General features: G+C 43.8%; 1 protein-coding gene across 1 annotated transcript; it reads right to left on the bottom strand.

Moving 5' to 3' along the window:
- Positions 1 to 5,834: 5,834 nt before the first annotated feature.
- On the bottom strand, positions 5,835 to 6,401 carry LOC121269520 (late histone H2A.2.2). Its single transcript, XM_041174145.1, has one exon. The coding sequence runs from the start codon at positions 6,353 to 6,355 to the stop codon at positions 5,891 to 5,893; it is 465 nt and encodes a 154-aa protein (XP_041030079.1). The 5' UTR covers positions 6,356 to 6,401; the 3' UTR covers positions 5,835 to 5,890.
- Positions 6,402 to 13,465: the final 7,064 nt, after the last annotated feature.

Genomic DNA, 13,465 nt, shown 5'->3' with positions numbered 1-13,465 from the left:
AGACTCAAAACATTAACTCTGTTTCTCTCTCCGCAGATGCTGCCAGACCTGCTGAGTTTTTCCAGCACTTTGATTTTATTTCAGATCTCCACCATCTGCAGTATTTTGCTTTTATTTCAATGAAACAGAAACATAGAAAATAAATGGTCATTCAATATGATCATGGCTAATCCTCTACCTCAGTGCCATCATACTCCCCCTCTCTCCCCATACCCCTTGGCACCTTTTCAGTACAGTAATCTATTTCCTCCTTAAATATATTGTGACTTGGTCTCCAGAACCCTCTGTGGTAGAGAATTCCACAGGTTCAGCACCCTCTGAGTGAAGAGGTTTCTCCTCATCGCAGTCCTAAATGGCCTACCCCATATCCTGAGGTTGCGACCCCTTGTTCTAGCCCCCGTCAGAGGAAACATCATCCCTGCATCGTCTATCCAGCCATCAGGGTGTTATACATTTCAACGAGATCCCCTCTCATTTTTCTAAATTCCAGTGAATACAGGCCTAGTCGGCCTAATCTCTCCTCATACGACAATCCAGTCATCCCAGGAATCAGTCTGGTGAACCTTCGCTGCAATCCCTCTATGGCAAGTATATCCCTTCTTAGGTAAGGAGACCAAAACTGCACACAATACTGCAGGGCCTGAACTTTTCCCACGTCGGGCAGGTTCCGCAGGAGCGGACAGAGGTGGTCACGGAGCTGACCACCGCTCGCGATCAGTTCCACACCGCCATTTTATGTGGGGGGGCCAATTAAGGCCCAGCCAGCATCATACACGAACGGTAGCGCTGAGCACTACCTGTGAGGGCAGGGCGAGGAGGGAGTCCGGTTCAGCGCTCATGCGCACGGAAGAGCACTTCAATCTCCCTGAGGCACGGAGCTGCCTCAGGGACATTGCAGCGCTTTTGAAAAAAATAAATGAATGTATGAATAAAAATTTAATGAAACACGTCCCCTCATGTGTGAGGAGGGACATGTTTTTATTTTTCAGAAGAACTTATTTAATTCGTAAAAGCTTTAGGAAGCCTCATCCCTGAGGTTTCCTAAAAAACATAAAGGCCGCTTGGCCCGTCAACCTTAAGGTTGGAGAGGCAGCATAAACTTGACATTAATTACTTTAATGGCCCTAATAGGCCTATCAGTTATGGGCGGGCCAGCACACAGCTGACTTTGGCACGCACCCGCCAAATGAAACATCACGATGATGTCAGGAAGCACGTCATTTTACGTGCCAGTGTGTCAGGCCTGCCCCCGCTCGCCGACTGTAAAATCCTGGCCCAGGTTTGGTCTCACCAAGGCCCTGTACAGCTGCAGTAATTTATCCTTGCTCCTGTACTCAAGTTCCTCTCCCAATGAAGGCTAACATACCATTTACCTTCTTAACTGCTCGCTGCACCTGCATGCTTGCTTTCAGTGATTGGTGTACAAGGACACCCAGATCCCTTTGTACATCAACATTTCCCAATCTATCACCATTTAAATAATACTGGGCCATTGTTTTTCCTATCAAAGTGGATAACTTCATGCTTATCCATGTTATACTGCATCTGCCATGTATTTGCCTACTCACTCAACCTGTCTAAATCACTTTGAAGCCTCTTAACATCCTCCTCACCACTCTCATTCCCACCAAGTTTTGTGTCGGCAGCAAACTTGGGAATATTACATTTGGTTCCCTCATCCGAATCATTGATATACGTAAATAGCTGGGGCCCTAAGCCCTGATCGCTGTGGTACCCCACTAGTCACTGCCTGCCACTCCAAAAAAGACCCATTTATTCCTGTTTCCTGTCTGCTAACCAATTGAATGAATAAAAAACAAAAACAGAATTACCTGGAAAAACTCAGCAGGTCTGGCAGCATCGGCGGAGAAGAAAAGAGTTGACGTTTCGAGTCCTCATGACCCTCTTTTCTTCTCCGCCGATGCTGCCAGACCTGCTGAGTTTTTCCAGGTAATTCTGTTTTTGTTTTGAATTTCCAGCATCCGCAGTTTTTTTGTTTTTTTTTTTCAATTGAATGAATAGTTCACCTCAAAGTTCGCCTGGGTTCTTTGTTTACAATTTTAAAATTACTTTGTTTAAATGACGTTAAAACATAAATTTCATTATTCTTCCTGCGTTCTTAATGTGTGAATTGTAAATTAATTTTCTGAAATGAAATATTGAGTACAATGCTCAGTTATGTGCAATGCACCATAGGAACGATGCATTGGCCTTGGAGTAACTGCAATCTAATTTAATAGAATTATACAGGGACTCCAAGGGTTAAATTATGAATTATATAAATTAGGGTTGTTGCTCCTACCATTTACTGTAGTACGTTAAGCGTGATTTGATTATGTATAAGGGGTAGATAGAAATTATTTGTTGCTTGGGACAATCTAAAAATTAGGGCCAGGTCTTTCAGGACTGAATTAAGAAACACCTCTACATGTAAAGGTTGGTAGAAATTCTGATGGATTTGCGTCAGTTATTAAGAAATGTGGGGAAAAGGTGGTAGAGGGAGGTCACAGACCAGCTGTGATCTCATTGGGACACGCTTGAGGGGTGGGGTGAGTTTCTATTACATTCCCTACACTGAACTCCCACCAATCCATCTACACATTTGTCCAGGGATAACCTGCACAGCAGAGTCTATTACAAGCCCATCAATTTCCCAGCTACACTGATGCTACTAGACTTCCTGTGAGGCCTCCATTCCATTGTCACATCTGTTCTGACAATGCCATACCAGCACTTCCTTTCTCTGAACAGTTCTCCTCCAATGGTAGTTGATACTGCCCATTTGATTTCTCAAATTTTGACCTCAACCTTCTCTGCTAGAACAATGATAGGGTCGCATTTGTTCTCATCTTCTGCCCCACCAACTCCTATGTCCAATTGATCAGCCACTGCCATCTCCAACAAGATGTCACAAAAACGCATCTTGCCCCTCCAGTACTCCAAATGAACGCTCCATCCTTCACATTCTGGTTCACTTGTATCTCCTTCAACACTTGCACACACCCCCCACCACCACCCTCTTCCTATACAAGGGCAGGCCTCCAATACTTCATTCAGGTCTTCTTCCAACTCAGCACATTATATTTGCCGAATTTGGTTATCCTTTCAGTCCACGTGACCCTGAACTTGGGTGCTTATCACTTTAACTACCCATCCAATTATCTTCAACAGCCCATTTTTCTACTCAGCCCTTTATATCCTTCTGGTTTTAATCTTAGACCTGATGAGTACCCCTTTCCTCAGTGAGCAGTTGTTTGTGGAAGACTCGCTGGGAGTGGAATAGGCATGATCTTGTGTTTTAGATTTCCCATCAGGATTTCATATAGGCTACTGTCAGATATTGCTTCCCTACCTCAATGCAACCATTTGCACCTCCTCTGGAGTCATTTCTCTCAGTAATTGCTCACATTGTCTTGCACCATCATTTGACAGCTCCAGCCCAACACCTGAACAGGCTTCTCCCATTTGATCAAAAAACTTGATCAAGATCTGGTAGCATGTGTAGAAACCTCGACTCAGTGTCTCAGCAAACTGAAATAACTGCAGATGCTGCCTTTCCATTGAGGATCGCCTGTTTTTTTTTTGTTTTCTACAAATCTTAATTCGATTTTGTGAAAAATGTGAATTACAACCAGGCTGAGCAGGTTTAATAATTTTGGCATGGTGATTTTATGTGAGTCTAATTATAAAGACACAAATACAAAAGCAAATAAGGTTATGCTGATTTGTAGCAACTGCATTATTTTGCTTTTATCTTTAGAAAGCTCTAGTTAGGGCACAAGTGTAGTTCTGCATCTAGTTCTGGTTGCTACACAAAGATGCAGATGTACCAGAATAGTTCCAGGAGATAAGATTTTAGCTAAAGATTTGGTTGAACAATCTGGGGTTGATCTAAAACAAAAATACTACCCGGAAAAATTCAGCAGGTCTGACAGCATCTGCGGAGAGGAACACAGTTAACGTTTCAAGTCCGTCTGACTCTTCAACAGAACTAAGTTAAAAATAGGATCTGTTAAGAGTCATACGGACTCAAAACGTTAACTGTGTTCCTCTCCACAGATGCTGCCAGACCTGCTGAGTTTCTCCAGGTATTTTTCTTTTGGATTTCTAGCATTTAGCATAAAAGCAGTTTTTTGCTTTTATCCTGGGGTTGATCTACCCTGAGCAAAAAAAAAGGTTGACAGGAGGCAAAGTCCTGCTGCCATTAGCTGATGGTACAAGAACTGGAAAACTGAAGGTTTTTGTGGATGAGGGTGTGTGTGTGTGTGTGTGTGTGTGTGTGTGTGTGTGTGTGTGTTAAATGTGAAAAAATAAGTAAAAAATTGAATGCCTAACACTGTAGATGCTTAAAAACACTCAACAGGTAAGATAGCATTTATGAAGAATGTTGTTTCATCTTATATATTCTGAAAAGTCAGCAGCCTGAAGCAAAACTAATCCACCCTCCAGAGATGCTGCCTGATCTGAGTATTTCAAACATTGTGTTTTTACTCAGTCTAAACAACTGGTTGGGAGAAACTACTGTTGGCTGAACAGTCAGAGACTAGTGCTGGCATTGAGGTACCTTTCCTGAAAATCAGTGTACTGGATTCCACATCATAAAGTGAGGTGCACTTTTCAGACTGGAACATGCCCAAGTACTGTACTTTGCTAGGGTGAACAGCTAGGTGGAACATGCCATAAGAATGCTTCTCAGTAACCCCATCTGTGAAGGGGAACTCTAACAAAACAAGATCTATACAGATTCAATTTCAAAAAGTAAATAGGTAATCTTTATTCTGAACTGACTAAAATCTTCTCCCACCTACCCAAGTCAAGGCTGGTAGCAGACCAGACAAGTAACTTTACTTATATACATGGAATGCTACTGTTTTAGCTAAAGACAGTTCAAACAGGTTTCCAAAATATCAGTGTACAATTCACTTGCCAAACAAAGTCTACAAAATGCCAGCTGCATACACCCACTTAAAAAGGCAGCTTACTTGGTTTTCAAAATGATTCTTGCCTCTTAATCTGGAGTAAATGTAATGTGTAGTTTGAAATCTAAAACCTTGTTTAAGGGTAAACCAACCAAGCACATTAATCTTGACATTTTTAAAGAAACCTCAAATGTAACAGTATAGCTGGATACTTGAGGTAGCACCACATTTGTCAGAAAAACAGTTATTTAAAGAACAGTTACAGTTGAGGTTACACAACCCATTTACTACTGAACGTCAGTCTACAATTATTGGGACAAGTACATTTTGTTACATGTTCTTGAATCATATCTTGAATAATCCAACAAACTGCTTTGGTCAACTTATTAGACTGCAACATGACTTAAGTCGCTAACAGCCTGAAGCTAGACACAGCAATTTTTGTTTTAATATAAACCCAAGAAAACTAATTCCACTTCAGCCAAAGATTATTTTTTTTTAAAAAAAATCAAAAACATACAGTTCCCCCCATTGCAAAAAAAAGGTTCAAAGTAAACTGAATATAAAAAAAAGACCAAAACTTCATAGCAAACCCAACTGATAAATCTGCAACCAACCCCCCCCACCCCCAAAAACCAGGCAAGAAACCAGTAATTTAATGAAAATTTCCATTTCTTTTCAAGAATAAAAAGACATGCTCGGTAACAAAAAAGAATAAAAGGTGGTGGTGGTGGGGGGAGAGAAAAGGGAGAAAAAAAAATCCAACATATGCCAGGAGCCCCCTGTGTCCATGTGGGAGGCCCTGAGAAGGGCCATTAAAGGGGAAAAAGGGGTTTCAAGTCTGTCTCAATGTCCATCTCATGATTTTCTTACTGTTGAGGAGGGGGATGGGGTGGTGGTGGGGGGGGGGGGGGGGAGGGGTGGGGGTTGTGGTGGCGACGGGCGGGGTGGGGGTTTGGATGGTGAAGGATCTAGAATTCCTGCGACTGCTGAGAGCTCTTCTTGCCGCCGCTCTTGCCGCCGCCTCCTCCTCCTCCTCCTCCGCCGCCGGTGGCCGGGCCCGAGCCCGACTTCTTGGGCAGCAGCACGGCCTGGATGTTGGGCAGGACTCCTCCCTGGGCGATGGTGACCCCCCCCAACAGCTTGTTGAGCTCCTCGTCGTTGCGGATGGCCAGCTGCAGGTGCCGGGGGATGATGCGGGACTTCTTGTTGTCGCGGGCCGCGTTGCCGGCCAGCTCCAGGATCTCGGCCGTCAGGTACTCGAGCACGGCCGCCAGGTAGACCGGGGCCCCGGCCCCCACCCGGTCGGCGTAGTTCCCCTTGCGGAGCAGGCGGTGCACCCGGCCGACCGGGAACTGCAAGCCGGCCCGCGACGACCGCGTCTTGGCCTTGGCCCGGGCTTTGCCGCCGCTGCTGCTCTTCCCTCTCCCGGACATCTTCCCTTCCCTTCGCTCGCTTCCCAAGATGGCGCCGGCCGTTCGGCTTACCCCCCCAACCCCCTCCGACCCCTGCCTTTTATACCCCTCTCTTTCCGTGTCGTCACCGGACCGCCTCCGATTGGATCATCCTGAGACCCGCCTCCCCTCTTATTGGCTTCCCTCCGCGTCAATCAGAGCGGGCTCTGGGACCCGCGCTCCACGACCGCGCTCCTCCGTGATTGGACAATTCGGATAGCCACCGACCAATGGCTGGCGTTTCCGCTGCTTGACCTTCTTTAAATTTTTTGAATGAGAAAAGGCGCGTTAATTAAAGCGGGCTCTTAAACTAAATGAAATATGAAAGAGCTCTCTTTTTTAAAGATTTAAAATGTATTGATATGTATTTCATTAGAGCATTAAGCGAAAACATTATTTCCCTGTTTTACAAAGAGAAAAATCATCACTAGATATAAAGAAAGATGTTAACAAAAGAAAACTTGTGTAGCGAGTTTAAACCCGAGTTGGTTTACAATTCCACTTCTGTCAAATCTCATCCCGAGTAGGGGACAAATATTTCTCTTTCTGCAAATGCTCAGGGGCGACTTTATCACTTACTTGAGCTGTGATAGAAAAAGCAACTTCATATCCAGCGAATTTTTGATTTCTTTTTGCAATCAGGGTGAGCAGCTTTTATACAGAAAGCAGATTGCAAGAAACCGAAAATGCACCCGGATATCATATAAGCACAGATTGTGGATGGGGCTGCTGTCTATTTCTGTTTATTCTCTGTATTTCAGAGCAGTTTCCATTGTTTAACAACAACGTGCATTGATATAGTGCCTTTAACCTCCTAGAACGTTTCAAGCCGTTGTACAGGATCCTTATGAAGCAAAAAAAATTGACACTGGGCCACATAACGGGATGGGGCAGATGGCCAAAAGCTTGGTTAAAGAGGTAGGCTTTAAAGAACATCTTAAAGAAGGGAAGAGAGGTGGACCGGTTTGGGAGGGAATCCCCAGAGCTTAGGGTCCAGGCAACTGAAGCCAATGGTGGAACAATTAAAAGCGGCGATGTTGAAGAGGCCAGATATTAGAGCAGATATCGCAAAGGGTTGTACACCTGGACAGAGATTTGAAAACAAGGATGAGAGTTTTAAAATCGAGGCATTTGCTTAACCGGAAGCTAGTGTGGGATAGAGAGCACTGGGGTGTTGGGACTTGGTGCGAGTTAGGACACGAGCAGCAGAGTTTTAGATGAGCTCAAGTTTGCATAGGGTGGAAGATGGGCGGCCGGCAGGAGTGCAGTTAAAACCACAAAACATATATTAGCACAGAGTTTAAGCGAAACAAACTGGTTAAAACTGCACAGGAGATTTCGTCTCAGAATAAACACCCACAGGAAATTAACCACATATTAGTTTTGAATATTTAAGGTATCGTTAATGCCACAGAAAGACATCTTTGAGAAGAAAATGCTGTTTAGATATTATTCATCACCATAAAAAAGCAAGTTGTTGTTGCTGAAGTCTGTTCAATGTATAGATTTGTGTGAATAGTTTCAGCTACTGAAAGTACAATGATAACCATCTTGACAATAGTTTCTTTCATTGCAAACCCCCCACTAGTCAAAAATCATATGACCATCTGTTAGTTACTTCATGAAGCTCCAAGCCGTTTGAAACTTCTGTGCCTGTTCAAGACCATGTATGTTTGATATTTTTTTATCAACTGAGAGAGAGGATGTTGCCCTTCTCCATTTCAAGGAGTTGCTCCTCAACTTCTGGTTCCATTTTAGTTTTCACGTACATCTGACCCACAACGCCATGACCTCCACCAAGGGTCGGGCAAGGAGGCAGCTCCCAAGTCCACTCAGCCGGAGCTAGGAGATCGAACCCCGATCTGATCCAGACCACCTATCTGGCCAACTAAATCAACCAGCCCCACAAGGAGTCAGAGTTCCTGTGGCACGCTATGAATGTCTGGAGTTATGGATAGTGATGGTATAGGCTCCAATTTTCTTTCCATCACTGCTGACCAGGAATCTCTCCCACTCTTACCGCCTGCCATTGGTGTATGTTGGAAGGATTTGCAATTGATTCTCAACCTGTTTGTGTTATTAACATTAGTTCCTTGTCCATCAAGCCTTGGAGGGCCACTTGAACCCAAAGCTTCTAGCTCAGAGGTAGGAACACTACCCAGTGTACCACATTAGGAGGAGATGGTGGCATAGTGTTAACGTCACTGGACTAGTAATCCAGGGGCCCAGGCTATTGCCCTGGGGCACACAGGTTTAAATCCCACCATAGCAGCTGCTGGTTCAATTAATAAAATGGCAGTTGAAAGCTAGTCTCAGTAATGGTATCATCAATTGTTGTAAAAACTTGTCTGCTTCACTAATGTCCTTTCAGAAAGGAAATCTGCCATACTTACCTGGTCAGGCCTACATGTAACTCCAGACCCACAGTAATGTGGTTGACTCTTAACTGCCCTATGAAATAGGCTAGCAAAGGAAATCAGGGATGGGCAACAAATACTGGCCTTGCCAGTGCTGCCCACATCCCATGCAAGAATTGAAAAAAAGACCTCCTGTGCACTTGATTTTAGGGAGGTACAAATGAACAATCTTCATCATGAAGCTTATGAGAAGTGCAGTATAGCTCAGTGCCAAACTCAATACTGAGGCATTGTAAGAACCTTCAAACAGTGTTCCACTGCTCAGTGAGATTATAGCTGATTTGCCCCATATCTTCTAATACCTTTGGCTAACAAGAATCTATCAATCTCAGATTTAAAATTAGCAATTGATCTAGCATCAATTGCCATTTATGGAGAGTTTTCCAATTTCTCTCCTGAACGGTCTAGCTCTAATTTGTTGACTATGTCGCCTGGTGCTAGACTCCCAACTAGCAGAAATAGATTCTGTCTATCCTATAGGGAAGACTGTTAGTGTCCCATAATAACTTTGATCAATTCATTCCTTAATCTTCGAAATTCACATACAGTATGAGCAAGCACTTGTACAGTTGGTTGGTAGATGGAGTTTTTTATTTTGTTCATGGGATGTGGCGTCACTGCTAGGCCAACATTTATTGCCCATCTATAATTGCCCTTGCGAAGGTGGTGGTGAGCTGTCTTCTTGAAGCACTGCAGTCCCTGTGGTGTAGGTACACCCACAATGCTGTTAGGGATGGAGTTCCATGATGTTGACCCAGCGACAGTGAAGGAACGACGATATATTTCAAAGTCAGAATAGTGAGTGGCTTGGAGGGGAACTTCCAGGTGGTGGTGTTCCCATGTGTCTGCTGCCCATGTCCTTCTCGATGTTAGTGGTTGTGGGTTTAGAAGGTGCTGTCTAAGGAGGCTTGGTAAGTTGCTGCAGTGCATCTTGTAGATGGTACACACTGCTGTCACTGTGCGTCAGTGGTGGAGAGAGACAATGTTTGTGGATGAGGTGCCAGTCAAGTGGGCTGCTTTGTTCTGGATGGTTCAAGCTTCTTGAGTGTCGTGGGAGCTGCACTCATCCAGGCAAGTGGAGAGTATTCTATTACACTCCTGATTTGTGCCTTGTAGATGGTGGACAGGCTTTGGGGAGTCAGAAGGTGAGTTATTCGCTGCAGGATTCCCAGCCTCTCACCTACTCTGCTCTGGCAGGACTTGATTGGAATGATTTTGATGCCCAAGAATGGTTACAATGGCAAGAAATGTTGGAGACGACAAGTGAGAGAACTTCATTTATCGGATTCAAATACAATTTTTGGACTTCTTTATTTTTGGAACCGATTGCTCCATTGGTCGTGGTGTCCAATGCCTGCTGACATTCTGCAAGGCTTTCTACAAACTACAGTCTGATTTTACGCTGTAATGAAATGAAGATCACACAGCATGACCGTGGAATCATTTGTATCTGATTAAATGTGGCAACAATGCAGCATTTATTGCTGGGGGGAGACTGAACAGATACTGGGGGCAGATTTTTGAGGCTCGATGGGGTCAGCTCCGGAATTTCATGCCGCCGGCTAGAATATCGGCAGTTCCACCACTAAACCATTTTCAAATAGGGGGAGGGGGCGGAATGGCTACCTGCCTCACAAGTAGCAGGTAGCCAATAAAGGTGATTAAGGGGCCTATTAAAGCCGGTATCTTGACCTGATTGGTAGTTTTAAGCTACCTGAGAGGAGGCAGCCTCGCTGTGTTCCCTCCATGAAGCCTGCCTGGCATCAGTGTCCTCTTTCTGTTTTTATACTTTTAAACAATGCTCAGAGGGCACCTTTCTCTCTCTCTCCTACATACGTCAGCAGTTCCTACTCATTCCGTTGGCCCTCCATTTCAGGAGCAAGCCTGCAATCCTTAACTGAATGGCGAGAGCCCCCTCCAATCATGAATAGCCTGGCACTAACAAACTCACATAAGGGGAGAGATGGTGACTTTGTAGTAATGTCACTAGACTAGTAATCCAGAGGCCCAGGCTAATGCTCTGGAGACATGGGTTCAAATCCCACCATGGCGCAGGTGGTATTTAAATTCAATTAATTTAATAAAAAAAGTTAGTCTCAGTAATGGTGACCCTGAAACCATTGATGATTGTCATAAAGACAATCTAGTTCACTAATGCCCTTTAGGGAAAGGAATCTGCTGCCCTTACCTTGCCTAGTCTCCATGTGACTCTTAACTGTTCTCTGAAATGTTCAGTTCAAGGGCAATTAAGGATGGGCAGCAAATGCCAACAACACCTACATCCCATAAAAGAATGAAGAAATAACAAGGAGTTTACTTCTGATGCTGTGCTGGGTTAGAACCTGCAATTTCTCCATACATTGGGAGGAAGAAAAATCCAGCCCCAGGTGGTCGGACACTATCGAATGGAACACCTTCATTCAGCATCGTGTTGGGTAACTCGTTGTGACCTACTCAGAGTGGCAATGGTGGATTCCGTGGGGTGGCTGTCTCTTGCTCTCATGTGTTACGCTTACAGTGAAATTGGGGGAAGTGATGACTAAACAAGAGAATTCTCTCAACCTCAAAAACTACCAAAGAATGGAAAATTCTTTCTTGAAAGTTTATCCAATAGATTAATTGGAAATGTCAAATACTTCCTGAATGCAGCCAAATTTGATGGGCATAAACAATGGCATCAAGTTGGAGGTCTTATGTGGGAATCTCTGACAGGGCAATAATTAAGACAGCTCCTGTGATAATGATATTCTGGCCACAGAACCTATTTTATTTAAGATCAATAAAATTCGGATGTAACAAAAGTCATATTTGGATATCAATGTTCAACTCCAAGATGTCCTTTCGTGGTATGCTGATGCACAGAGCAACATGTATAAATCTCTTCCAAAAGGCTTCTTGTAAGGTACCCAACCTAAAAGCTTAAAATACTACTGTGCTGTACAAGGTGTCACATCTACAGACTAGTGCCTACGTGTTGCGTGGAATACAAGTGACACATTTTAAAATCTTACTTCCAATCCTGTACTATTACCAGCAGGTGAGCTCCTGTATCAGTCAGACCTCTTGCACGTTGTCCACACATTGCACAGAATGCTTTGGAGCCAAAGTCCTACTAGATTCACTCAGAATGCTAGTCATATAGTCTCGGGTTCCATCAGCAAGACGGCAGCTGCACAGGTTCATCACAGGCAATAGGGAGTGACTGTACTGAAAGTACCACTTGAGGCTCCTCAGTGTTTCCTCATCTAAATCTATCAGCGTTACCCTCCATTCCTTTCTCCCTCATATGTTTATCTAGTCTCCCTTAAATGCACTATACTATTCACTTCCTGCCATCCTATCTTGATGGGTATACCCCCATATTCTGGGTATCCTTTCCTGTTGGGTATAACCCCGCATTCTGGGTATCCTGTCCTATTGGGTATAACCCTGCATTCTGGGTATCCTATCCTGACGGGTACACCTCCACATTCCGGGTATCCTATCCTGACGGGTATACCCCCGCATTCCGGGTATCCTATCCTGACGGGTATACCTCCGCATTCCGGGTATCCTATCCTGACGGGTATACCCCGCATTCCAGGTATCATCCTTGTCAACATTTTGAACCCTCTATAGTGACTTTACATGTTATTTATAATACGGCGACCAGAAGTCTACATTTACCCCAGGTATGGTCTAACTGAGGCTTGATACCAGTTTTTATATATATTTATATATATATTAAAAACTTCAATGTGATTACGCAAAGTGTAAAAGGCAGGCTGCTGATTCACAATTGTTGGTTTTACCCAAGGGCAAAAATTAAAATAACCCCCATCAAGTGCCTACATGCTGATATCACCAACAGTGATTTCTGGGCTCCCGCGATTCTGCCGCTGAAAGTTATTTGGGTTAAAAAAAAATAGAATTTCCAGCAAAAGGCCACTCCTAGTGCCTCACCATGTTTGAGAGGGGAGGGGAATGACCATGCTGTGCCAACACATTGGAGCTCACAGACAAATTGCCCTGCACCCCAATCTACCTGGTGACCCACAGGACAAAGAAAGGCATGCCAGTCTGAATGACAGATCCATCATTACAGTTGAGAAGCAACCAGTGAGACCTGCGACATTCATAATGTGCTGAAGCAAATCCTCAATTGTAAATGTAAATATTCAGAAAAATGATCAGATTCTCAATTAAATATCCAGTTGTAAAATGATTGATACAATTTTTTAAAATCAACTTTTATTTCCATGGTGATTAAAGATGCGTGTGCTCTCTTTGGAGTCTTGGTTTAAATTAATATTCAGGACAGTGCAGCCCATAATACTTTATGGGAAAATGTTTAAAGACCATTTTTAGTCTGTTTTCTCTTCAAATGGTGTATCTCTATTGTAGTTAGACTAACTCCTTTCATAGCAGCAGGTACCACTCTGAAAATCAATAGCAGCTACTGTGTGAACGATGACCTTTCAAACTCCTCGCACTTCTCCACTTTCGCTGTCTCGGTAGTTTAACTGTCGTGCAGTCATGTTTAAAAGGCAAACTGAAGACGTGGAGTCTTTTTCTTCCCACCTATTTGTCTGACCATTACTTCTCTGGAGATACTTAGGTCTTGAGTTTATGAGGGGTTTTGATAAAATTTCAGTCTCGGCAAAACAAACCTCAGAACTTGAGCTAAGATCAGATT

This window comes from Carcharodon carcharias, chromosome 25 (assembly GCF_017639515.1).
Source record: "Carcharodon carcharias isolate sCarCar2 chromosome 25, sCarCar2.pri, whole genome shotgun sequence".
NCBI classification, from domain to species: Eukaryota; Metazoa; Chordata; class Chondrichthyes; order Lamniformes; family Lamnidae; genus Carcharodon; species Carcharodon carcharias.
This window is presented reverse-complemented; position numbering and strand designations above follow the sequence as displayed.